Consider the following 12,259-nt stretch of genomic DNA (forward strand, 5'->3'; position numbering starts at 1 on the left):
TGCTGCCGCTTTGACCCTGTGCAGATGTAAATCACTTTATACTTAACAATGCAATTAGGAGTAGACTATGATCATATAAATCTTCCTATATGCTGAGCTGATCTGCCCTGCATTCTGCTGTTGACAATATCACAAGCTCTTCAGTATCTGAGGTAGAATGTTTCCCCTATAACAGCTGCTTACCACCCTATAATTTAAAATGGTTCAGAGTGAGCCTGGAAACTTCTGTATGTAAACCATAAACTCTGCCAGTGTCAAGATCAAGCATTCCTTCCTTTGTAAGAGCACAAATTCTTACTGCTACTGTCGACCACAGTTAAAGCTAAAACTTGTTCTAAATCAGCCTGAAGCACTGGTTTAAAATCTCAGTTAATCTTGGTTCTTACATGCCATTAAGTCATCTCCAACTTATGGTGACCCTAAAATGAATACCCTACAAAATATTCTGACTTTCCTGAACCTTAGGCCAAATTCTCCCATAACACTGGATTCTGCTTTGTTTTCTATTTTTACACTCCAGTAACCTATGATTATCACCATGTCTTGTTTTGGGGAACACCTGTATAAAAATTTTCATTTTCTTCAGCATTTGTATAGGGAACATAGATGACCTATGCTATCAGGGAGCTCAAAGGAATCAGGCCAATTAGAACTACTTAATCATGTTCTAATAAATTTGTCAGGAACCTCATCTTTCCATCGCAGCATTGCGGGATCAATGTGGGACTTCTCTATGTGGAGAGAGTTCTCCCCACTGCATATTCAATTGTTAAAACATATGATCTGGCCAGGGCAACTTCTTCTTCCTTCTCTTTCTCCTCCTATATTTTTATTTTATACTGATAATTTTAATTTTATATTGGTAAATCAATGTATTTTTTGTATTTTTGTATTTAATGGTAATTTATTATGTACTATTGTATTTCAATGTATTTTATCATGTTGTAAGCCGCCCCGAGGTTTCGGCAAGGGGCGGCATAGAAATGTTATAATAATAATAATAAAATAATAATAATATTCTTTCTGTGTGGTCTCAGCAGTACAAGAGATATTACAGATGGGAAGACTCATTCAGTCTCACTTGCTACCAGTCCATATGGGAAGCAGCAGGATTGGGGAATCTATCTTGTTCCTATTGTGGCCTGTCTAGAGTAACTTAGAACAGAATAAACACATTTTTTCCTTTTCAGCCATTTTTAGCTGGTTTGAATGCCGTTACTATAAGCTTGAGAGTTTTAGAGCAATATTAATTGCTCCACTGCCCTCTTTATAGCAGTGGGACATTGGAGTGATTTCTCCTTGTTGCTTAAATGGAGAAGAGCAGCATATATAATTATATTACTCCTGGTAATCTGAGTTGTGTTTATTAGATATGAGAGACTCCAAAAAACCAATAATGTTTTAATTAATTAATTAATAGGTGATAAAATTTGGGTGGGGGTTGATTTTGCTGAACATAAAATACTCTTTTTTGACATTTTTCCTTTAGGACTGAATTAACAAAGTATCAGCTCATTAAGTACATCTGCTCATTAAGGTAACAAAGTGCCTACCTTCATTACCAACTGAAAACAGTGATTATAGTGACTGGCAGTGCTCCAGTCCCTGAAGATAAACAGCAAGAAGATTACAGCAAGAAATAGCTATGAGATAAAAGCAAAGATTAAAGGATACTGCATAATACAAAGAGAAAATGGCTTGCTGATTAGAGCTGGGTGCTGGGTACAGGGCATTCAGGGAATGCCAGCCAGCACAGCAGGTAGTAAAGTCACAACAAAACACTATCTGGAAGGCAAGGCAAGAGAATGCAGATTCCCTGAGTCACTGAACGCGTTTTGTTTCGGTTTGTGAAAGTGCCTCTTATGCCAAATAGCAGTCTGTGAATGCCATTCTATGAAAACAGCAAGGATTTGGCCACTTAGTGGCCCCTTGGAGTCAATGTCACTTTTCTGAAGCTTTGATAATGTGCTTCCCAATAGATATTAATATTAGGCCTAGGACCAGTATCTAAGGAGAATGCATTCTGTGTTCTAAAGGCCAGCCAATGCCTTGCAGTTGTACTTTGCCTGCTATCATAGCAAACAGAAGCACTTTTTGCCCACAACAGCAAGGTGGTATAAACAAGTCAAGCATTTTACCCTTACCAGCACTAAGCAGAATATAAGAAGAAACACAGAGAGGAGGATATATATCTGAGGTGGCTCATGAACTACATTTGGCTCTTTGAGTTTAGTTTGAGGCTTACAGAGGGGCCAAAAAAGCCTATAGCAGCATTCTCCAACCTAGTGGCCTTCAGAGGCACTTGGACTGCAACTCCCAGAATTCCCATCCAGCAGGGCTATTGACTGGGGATTCTGGGTGTTGCAGTCCAAATGTGTATGGAAGACACAAGATTGGGCAAGGCTGGCCTATAGTATGGTAGGTCCCTGTTAGCCTCTGGTGAATGGGGATGGGATGGGATGGACCTGAGGCCAGGATAACTCTGCAAGTGCTCACAGAACCAGGCGTGCCTTTGTGGGTACTTGTAAGGAGCACCTGTGGAACAGTTATATAGTGCAGCTGGAGACCCTGCAGACCAGCATAAAAGGCTTCCCTGCACGCTGCTTCTTGCCACAGCAATGCAAGTGTCCTGGTGACTTCTTGTGCTTTGGCCCCTGCTTCATTATGCCTTGTTCCAGCTTGTTCCTGCCTTGCTCCAGCCAGCGCCTTTCCTGCTCTTCCTATCTTTCCTCCAAGCAGACACAGCCTCGCTCCAGCCTGCTACAACCCTCTCATCAATGTCTCTCTGGTAAACTGACTTTGGAACTGTGCTTTCTCTCTGTGCATGCCAAACTCAGGCTGCTTTCATTCATGCCTTCAGCCCAGACTCGCTGACTTTCCCAAGCCTCAAGCTCGTGCCCTGTACCCAGTGTTCTGCCCCTCCTTGCTGCTGCTCACGGTCCAGCCCTCACACCTGATTAGACAAGGTGTAGAATTGAGGCCTAGGCCAGCGTGCAAAATTGGGCTGCTTTTTCCCCATGCCCTGAGGGAACCACACGACAGCTGAACTCCAGGGTAGGATCAGGTCCTTGCTGAAGCTTCTGGCGTGGTAGGTGACAATGAGATTTCTGGCCACTTCTGTCAGATGATGACTTGAGCTTCTGAGGTGGCAGTGTGCGGCCACTCAGTTTCCTCCAATATTCAGAGCTGAAAAGGAAACAGAAAGGCCCCATTCCAAAAGGTTTTTAGTCATTTTTGCTTGAAAGTATAGCAGTGCCCTAACAGAGGTTTACTCAGCGATAAGTCCTATTATGTTTGGTGGAGCTTATTCCTAGGTAAGTGTGTGTAGGGTTGCATTAGCTGAAATGCATGTTAATCGATAAGTCTGATGATTTTGTCAGAAATTGTTGCCATGATGGAGACCTAAGATGGAGACTCACAAGACCTCTACTAGCAGTAACTAGCCTGATAAATGTAGCACTGTCTGTTTGGTAAAAACAGACAAATGTTCTTGGCTTGCGACTTGCAAATACCTGACTTTTACTGTGTGACTCTTTTGTTGAACAATTTGGCTACCCCCTGATAGATATTAAAGCAGCCCTCTTCTCATGGAAACAGGCTTTGAGTAAAAGTTCACATGACGCCAGTTCTCCGTCAGCTTCACTGGCTTCCCGTTGAAGTCCGGGCCCAATTCAAGGTGTTGGTGATGACCTATAAAGCCCTAAACGGCTTGGGTCCTGGTTACCTGAAGGAGCGCTTACATCCATATATGCCCAGCCGCCCCCTGAGATCGGCGGGAGAGGCCCTTCTCCGGGAGCCCTCCGTGGAAGACGTTAGGAGGGTGGTTACTTGGAGGAGGGCTTTCTCAGCGGTGGCGCCTAAGTTATGGAATGCGCTCCCCAGAGAGGTCCGCCTGGCGCCGTCGTTATTTGTTTTTCGGCGCCAGGCGAAGACCTTTTTATTTAAGCAGCATTTTAAATGTTAATATTATTGAATTTTATTTGGCCAGGGCGGCTTGTTTTATATTGTATGTTTTATATTATATATTTGTATTTTAATGTATATATTTTAAAATGGTATTTTAATTTATTGTTGTAAGCCGCCCCGAGGCTTCGGCGAATGGGGCGGCATAAAAATGTTTTAATAAAATAAATAAATAAAAATAAAGTCCAAAAGCAAGAAGCTGAAACGCTGGATAGAAATTGAGGCTTTTTGTCATACAATTTATCTTGTTGGCAATTTGTCAGAAGGGGTCTGACTTGTACCAGTGACACTCCTTTCTGAGATATTGTGAAATTCCAAGAGAATGTGCTTTTCTTGCTGTTGATTAGTGATTAATTAGGGCAGCATTGTTATTTTGTGCATTAATTGCAGTGGTACTTTGCTTTCTCATTAGTCGAGCTATAAAATTTCCATTGTTGATTAGGAAAAGCTGGAGTGTTTCTGCTTTCTTCGTGGCTAAAATATGTAATCTTATTCCCAGACCAGTAGTACCTGGTCTACTGAATTTTGTTGATATTTATAAGGTGAAATTAAAAATCCTACTATGCTTTAAGGAAAATAGTTTGTGTTGTGTTCTCTGAGGGGCAATAAAGGGAACAGATGAGACTAATCCTATTCCTCAGAACAGAAATAGAGGGATAATATGTTCTCTTTCTGAAGGGTTATGTACTGTACAAATTCATACTTTTTTGTTTTTTGCATTGAGCTAGGTTGATGACAAGATACACATGATATATTTGTATGTTGCCCTTCTTGCTGAGTCTCTCCAGGGTTTCCAGAGAGACAGGCCACTGCTAACATGTGCGCGGAGCAGAGGTTGCTTTTATTTATACACATTCTCTCTCTAATGAATGATTTAAGAGCTTGCTTGTGATTTTGTGTCTTGGTGGGTTTTTTCCTTTGGACTTTGAACTTTCTGCATTAATTTTTCATGGTCATCTGAGACGAGCCAGTCTGTTGCAGGTGTGCTCTTCCAGCTCACTGCTGTAGTGTGCCTACCATATGCTAGTTATGATTGTTCTAATTGTTTTGGGTTTGAAGTACTCTCATTGCCTGAGTCGACACAGATAATTGCTGGCAGAAGAGAGTCAGGCTTCCAAAGCAAGTGTTTCTTCTAGCATTTGCGCCAGTGGTACAACTCAGTTGGAGCCACTCAGTAGAGGGTGAAGCAGAAGACCAAAAAGGAGCAATTTATTCATTTTAACCCCGAGTTGGAATCAGTTGGAATAAAATGCTCAACCATTTTTCTTACTGGTCTCTTTTTGCTCATGTAAGCACAACCTGAAACTGGTTTGCCTCCACATGCTAGCCAGGTTCAAACAAGTAGGAAAGGAAAAAAGTCATAATGGCTTCTTTTCTCTGCCTTCTCTGGGGTTGTTGCACATCACTTCATTTCTGTAATTATTTGTGTCTATGCTATGTCTTCTGAATGCAGCAGGAGGGATAGCAGGGTGGTTTCTAAAATCTCATGTGATCCATAGCTTCTTTTAGGGTTTGGGGATGGTTTAGAAGCTGCCCCTACAGAGAAGTATGGAATATAATTATTAATGATAAATTAACCTGTGATATTAAAGTGAGAAAAGGACAAATAAAAATAAGTTTAATGAGATATGGGGTGCTCTTATTGACAAGAAAAGGGAAAGGATTTGAACTGTCAAAAGAATCGTTGTAGTTTTGGAAGGGAGAAATGTCCTGAAAGAATTTTTGAACAAGTTTTCTATCTGTAACATGTATTCTATGGTACTGGTGCTGGGGGGGCACAGTATTGTTAAGATTTTGTTTTAATTGTATCTTAATTTTATATCTTTTTAGTTTAGTTGTAAGGGTTTTTTTGCTTGCATTTTATATTGAACATTATTAAAAAAAAATTAAAGAAGCCACCCCTGCTGGATTTAGATAACATAGCACCCAGCACAGGTAATTAAGGGAGTGAGGCAAAATGCAAATGGTGCATCCAAGGCGGGGAAAAGAACCCAGTGTGGTTTCTTCTCCTTCACTGATCATGCAGATCAGTCACAGTGTTCTGTATTGGATAAAGTGCAACACCTCTTCCTCAGTGTTAGGAATTAGGAACACTGTAGGCTGCTTTATGTTGAATTAAGACCATTAGTCCATTGATGCTGATTGAAAGGAGCTCTCCATGGTTTCTCCATTGATTTTTTTTCTTGGCCCACCTGGTGATACATGGATCGAACCTGTGACTTTCTGGATGCAAAGCCTGTGTTCTCCTTCTGAACTACAGTCCTTCTTAAACATAGCATGTTAAACCAATTTATGCCACCACAAGGAGATGCCAGTTTGCAGATGCTTTAAATCTGTCACATCCTTCATACTAATTTGAGACACTTTTAATACTACCTGTGGATCTCAGGAAGTAGTACTGTTCATTTTGATTTTATGAGATGGCTTTGCCACTCTTAAGGGTCAGTGGTTTGGACTGTTAAGGAGGTGACAGGCGTACAAAATGAATGGGACAGTATTTCTGAGTTCTATCAGACTTGTGAATTGGCTCAAGCTGATACCTGGTTTCTATTATTGGAATTACATGAGGGGTGAGATTATTGTGAAAGGGGTGAACAGTGGAAAGTCCTTTCTTGCCAGTGACAGTTTTAGAATATTCACTTTGGAATTCTGCCAGTGTACCCTGGCTGCAATAGCATTTTTTCAAGTAGCTTTTTCTAATTTTTTTAAAAAGAAGCTTACTAAAGAAACTAAGCTCAGAAGAGGAAACCAGGGCAGCCATCTCATTCTTCCTGTTATCAATAAACTTGTCAGGACACTAGGTCTTATGGATAAACTCCCAATGTGCAGTTATTTATGAGAGAAAATGAGCCTGAGTAGAATTAATGCTGTGCCTGTCAATCTGACAGGGCCCTCCCTTTTGACTTGCAGTTGTAATATTGCATTTCTGTCATGTGTGTTTATGAAAGACTTATCCATGACTGCATGAAACAGAGCATATTGATTAATGTTGCATGGAAATGTAGTTAGCGTGGATTAACTGTCAAGTGAATTACTCTCTTTAGGTGCATGGGATAAACGTAACTCTAGAACTAAAATCATTAGATAAGAAACACATACTCACTATTGACTTGATGACAATGAGAGAAATAAGCCACGGTGTCTTATTTACTCCCACATGTAAGATTAGCATAATTACCCTAGTATTGTGGCTTCCTGTGTCATGCAAACCCAGCCAGAGTAGAGTGACTTGTTGCTGTGGTTACCTCTACAACAGCCCATGTATTCTGGGTGGTTTATTAGCCATGGCAACAAGCCACCCTGGCTGGTTTTGCATGACATAGGAAACCACACTGCCAAAGGTAGTTACACTTGTCCACCCAGCATGGGCAGGTTGATAAACAAGCTCTGGTAGCTTATTAAATCTGAACATGTGAACAAGGTCATGTTCTTGGCAGCTAAGAGTTCCTTTTCCCTCCAGGTTGTAATTTGTTTTTTTAATGCAGGAATTGATTAGTGCTTTCCCTTTTAAATACCTAGATCTAAGAGCGGAATCTTATATATTACTGTGAAATGGGATTTTACTGTATGTAGTCTAATGTTGTTCTAACTGACTTTTGTAATTTTACATATGTCCATAATAAATGAACCTCTCCTTCAGCATGCATCATTTTCCACTTCTCCGCTTTCAGACACAGAATATATCTATCTAATGGCAATTCTGAGCTGCCCTTCCATGACCTGAGCACTTGCCAAATGATCGTGAGTGCAGGCTGCTTAGAGCTTATCATTACTAACTCGATCTCCCTCTTATTCTTTAGTCAAGTAGCGTAGATTGGTGGATTCTAGAAATCTGTCATTTGAATTGATTGAGAGTGACAGTAGGGCAGGGAAGAGGTAACAGAAGCTACATGTCTCTTGCAGTCTTCCTTTACACCTGGCTCCTCAGACATATTTAGTGAGCTTTGTTCAGATTAATCCATTATAGCAAGCTGTTTGCAGTGCTGCGCTGCATGTGGCAAGACAGAATCCTGGCAGTTGCTGGTAGGATTGGGTTTGCTCTGCTAATGACTAATTGTTCTGTCATCTTCTAGAGTGTGGTCACTCTTAAGCTGATTAGCTATAGAACAAAAGGGAGAACAACAAGCTAATATAACAAACTTTGGAGAATAGCATGCCAGGTGCAGAATGTAAAATTGTACATGGTAAATTTGAGCAGCCAGAGCACTAAGAATATAACAGAGGAAAATGAGAGCTTATGGTAGGAACTCAGTGATATTAACACCCCACTGTTGCTCAAATATTGGTTTGTAGCATTTAGAGCCTATTCATGTGTGTGCATAACAGAGAAATGTGTCTAACAACTTTAGCAAGGTTTGAGGGGATGTGTAGCTTGGGTTGTTCACACATTCAAAAAGCTCTTGATGCTTGCAAGAAGTTTCAGTGTTCGTGGGCACTATTTTGGAGCTCAGAAAAACATGATAAGACAAAAGCCTTGAGCTTTTGGCAGAGTTACATGACACATACGACTAACCATAATATTTTTAAAAGTACATAAACAAAGAAAATGGGGTGGGGGAAACACAACAGAGACGAAAAAAGAAAGAACATAGCATAAACCATGTAGTCTTGAGTTTAAAAGAGTGAGCAGGGCTACACTTAGTTTCACGTAACAACAAAGTATGAACTGAATCCGTGCAATGTAATCAATTGTATCACCCTGAATATAAAAAGAAAATTGGGGAAAATAATTTGATACTTTTATTTCAACTATGTAAGTTAATACAAATAGTTCTTACATCTAAATAAGCATCCAAATTGATGGCTCCGAAGATACATTCAAATATAGCAGTGCAGTAGGATCTTCAGTAAATTGAATGATAGGCATAGCTGTTCTTCCAGAATTGAGGATAAGTTTCTTTGCAGCTGTAAGGGCTCTCAGTATCCATTTTTATTGTCCCTCTATTAACCCCCACATTACATAAATGTAATTTAAACATACATTAACATTGCTTATCACAGATTTTATTTTGAAAACAAAATTTATATAAGCAATGGCTTCCCACTAAAGGAAGCCACTAAAGACATGGCCACATCATATGTCTCAGTGAAGGATTATTATCACTATATGCCCAGCATCTGGCTGCACTTGCCGGCATCTTCTTTTAAGTATACAAGTATATGCAATTTCTAGTATATGTGATACTTCAGTTTTCTTTTAATCAGCTCCTACTCAAATCTACAGAAATAGTACATATGGAAGTTAGGTCATTGATTTCCACTGATTAAACTGTACTAAGTATTCCAAGTTCTCATTCTATTCTTCTCTGATATTCTGAACACATTATCTTTACCACATTCCAAAAGGCTTTTATAAACAGCTATTGTAGGCTTAGCTTTCTGTAAAGAACCAATTAATTTCTTCAACAGTGCTGGAAGCACTGACACATTCATTGCTGATGGCCCATATATAGATGCCAACAAATCCTGTAACTGAATATACTGCCAACTAACACTAGATGCGGAGTGATCCAAAATAAGGAAAATTGTAAAAACTTGCTCCTTATTCTAATAACAGATCTGAAGTATAAATTTCACTGCTAAGCCAATTCCTATATATAAAAATCCATCTCCTGATTTGCAGGACTAGATTTTTTATTACGTTTATTTAGCATCTTAATGTGGATTTTTGACTGCAAAAGAAGAAGGGGGCAGCAGAGGATGAGGTGGTTAGATGGAGTCATTGAAGCAGTCGGCGTGAGCTTAGGTGGACTCTGGGGGGTGGTGGAGGACAGGAAGGCATGGAGGAATGTTGTCCATGGGGTTGCAATGGGTCAGATCCGACTTCACAACTAACAACAACAGTGTGGATTAAACTGCAGCCAATGAGACACTGCTTGTCACGTCTTTCACACTGCTAAAATTGTCAGTGGAGCCATTTCTTTTTAATATACCTAGGTGTACAAACTATGATATGAGTTAACAAATAATCCTAGATGTAAATTAAGATCTGGAAAACAAAATCTTCCCTCATTGAGTGACAGCTACATCTTCCTCAGAGAAAAAAACAGGTGGAGACACGCACACACCCAGTAAACTTCTGAAATGCTGCATAAAATTTTTGAAAATATATTTGGGGACCACGTATATGAATACTGTGTAGCACATAAATTGCCCATAGCAAGACATTCATATTAAGTATGTTAACCTTACTCCAGATATATAAATTGAGTGATTAAGTCAAAAAATATTTCTACCAGTAGCATACTTATACTTGATTTAACCATTAGAAAAGCATCTCTAGGCACCAGTATGCCAACATATGTTATCACTACTGGACACCAACCAAACTGCCATTTAGTAACAATTTGTTGGGAAAATTTGGATAAATCCTGTCCGAAAAACATTACTTCTGTGTGCTTTTTGCATTGTTGGATCAAATCCTGTCTTCCTTCTCAAAACCAAGGTGTCACTGTTTAAAATGGCATTCCCCCACTCCTTTCTCTCACCTTTAGCTGTGGGCTACAGTAGACAGGCCATTTAGTCCAAATATACATTGTAAATAGTCATTGTTGGAATTCAGTTTACAATAATCTTTTGATAGCCCAGAGGGCTTCATGTGCCCTGGCCAATTCAGAATGTCTAGAGTAGATAAGAGTCTTGAGTTCATGCATAGTTCCAGTAGCTTGAATTTACATGTCTAAGCAGACCTGGAGATGGGTTCAAGCTACTGAACTAAAGTGTCAATACAGGCAATTAGAAATATTGTAATCTCATTGTTACTGTGTGATTGACTGACATTTCTTTATCTGTTCTGTATGTGATAACCTCAGAATCTTATTGTAATCTCTGCATTCTGTCATCAATTGCCCTGTACCTGTGTACTTATAAATGCCCTGTAATGGTATTGAAGTTTGTCAGCAGAGTTCACTCTGCCTGCCCGGTAATGCATTATTGTGAGTACGCACCCACAGGGAACCTGGGAAATAAAATAAAGCACAGATGGTCCGGATGTTTGATCTTTCCCACAAACACGAGTTTTATTCCCTCTTCTCAAATTGAGATTCCGGGATTCTGACACCAGCAGGCATTAATTCACATTTTGTTGAATTAATAGTATAACCCCAAAGTTGTACCAAAGGTATCAGTTAATCCTATTATAGAAAGGACTAGTCTACTGATAAAGAACAACAAATTATCTGCATATAAAGTTCTTTATGCCCATCTTGCTCATGTGCAAAACTAGAAATGTCTCTAATTCTGCCTAATTGCACTTGCCAAGTATTTCAAATACAAATCAAGGATCAAAGGAGACTGCAACTGAACCTTGACATTAGAAAGGGTTGTGTTGCAACCTCTGGTAGAAACCGGAGCAAAATTCAGTGTGCAACAAATCCGGGCTGCTATCTCTAAAGTGCCTACACACACACGCATTGCTCACACGTGGTGCTTGCAGTCCTGCTTCTTTAACAGCGAGAGGGAATAATGTTATTTCTGAGATAGGCTTTATATGAATATGATCTGTTGGCGACAGACAGGTATGTGAGGGGATGTCACATGGAGGTGGGTAGAAACCTGTTCTCCCCTGCAGAGGAAGGCAGGATGCACTCCAACAGAGCAAAGCTCAGGGAACCAAGGTTCCATTTAGATGCCAGGAAGCACTTCCTGACAGTCAGGACCCTGAGGGTATGGAATGGACTTCCACGGGAGGTGGTTGAGGCCCCATCGGTGAGGGTGTTCAAAGATAGACTGGACATGCACATGGTAGGCATGTCGTGAGTGGAGCCGGCTGGAGCCGGGGATCAGACTAGATGGCCCAGGAGGCCCCTTCTGACTCACTCTGATTTTATGTTTCTATGATTTGTACACATGGATCTTAAAACTTTTAAGTCGGTCATAAAGGTGAATGAATATCTTGATAGGATCTAGTTATCTTTGTGATAACTAAGTGAGCTAGTTCTCTTTCATGTTCTACCAAATGCTAAAACACTGCCTGCTCTTCTCTGGAAAAACAACAGTTTTTCAGTTAGAAATGTATTTACAAATGCTGTCTTAATGGGGAACAGAAAAGCAGCTGTTTTTGCAAAACAAAGAAACAGACAAAAACCCCTCTATGGATCCCTACACCTTACTTTACTTGGAAGTCCCAGTCCTAAAGCATTCACTTTTACGGAACTTTACTCACTAGTACTGAATTCCTGATTTTCCTTGTTCATTAAATAACATGAAATCTCATAGCATTATTTGGCAGGTTAATATTATTGTTCCTCAGGCTTTCTTATTGTTTAAGATAGGGAATGGACCACCTTCATCCCAA

The 12,259-nt window shown here is 40.0% G+C and overlaps 1 protein-coding gene across 4 annotated transcripts in view; it reads left to right on the forward strand.

Moving 5' to 3' along the window:
- ARMH3 (armadillo like helical domain containing 3) overlaps positions 1-12,259 on the forward strand; it is a 144,338-nt gene that overhangs the window by 71,061 nt on the left and 61,018 nt on the right. The window contains exon 24 of one of the 4 annotated variants that reach the window (XM_044437019.1): positions 1,490-2,229. The exons of the other annotated variants lie outside the window; for them this stretch is intronic. Coding sequence (XP_044292954.1) covers positions 1,490-1,541 — 52 coding nt within the window. The 3' untranslated portion in view covers positions 1,542-2,229. Of the gene's footprint in view, positions 1-1,489; positions 2,230-12,259 lie in introns of those variants that run through there. 4 annotated transcript variants of the gene reach the window in all.

Source organism: Varanus komodoensis, unplaced genomic scaffold, assembly GCF_004798865.1.
Source record: "Varanus komodoensis strain SLA01 unplaced genomic scaffold, ASM479886v1 scaffold1, whole genome shotgun sequence".
NCBI classification, from domain to species: domain Eukaryota; kingdom Metazoa; phylum Chordata; class Lepidosauria; order Squamata; family Varanidae; genus Varanus; species Varanus komodoensis.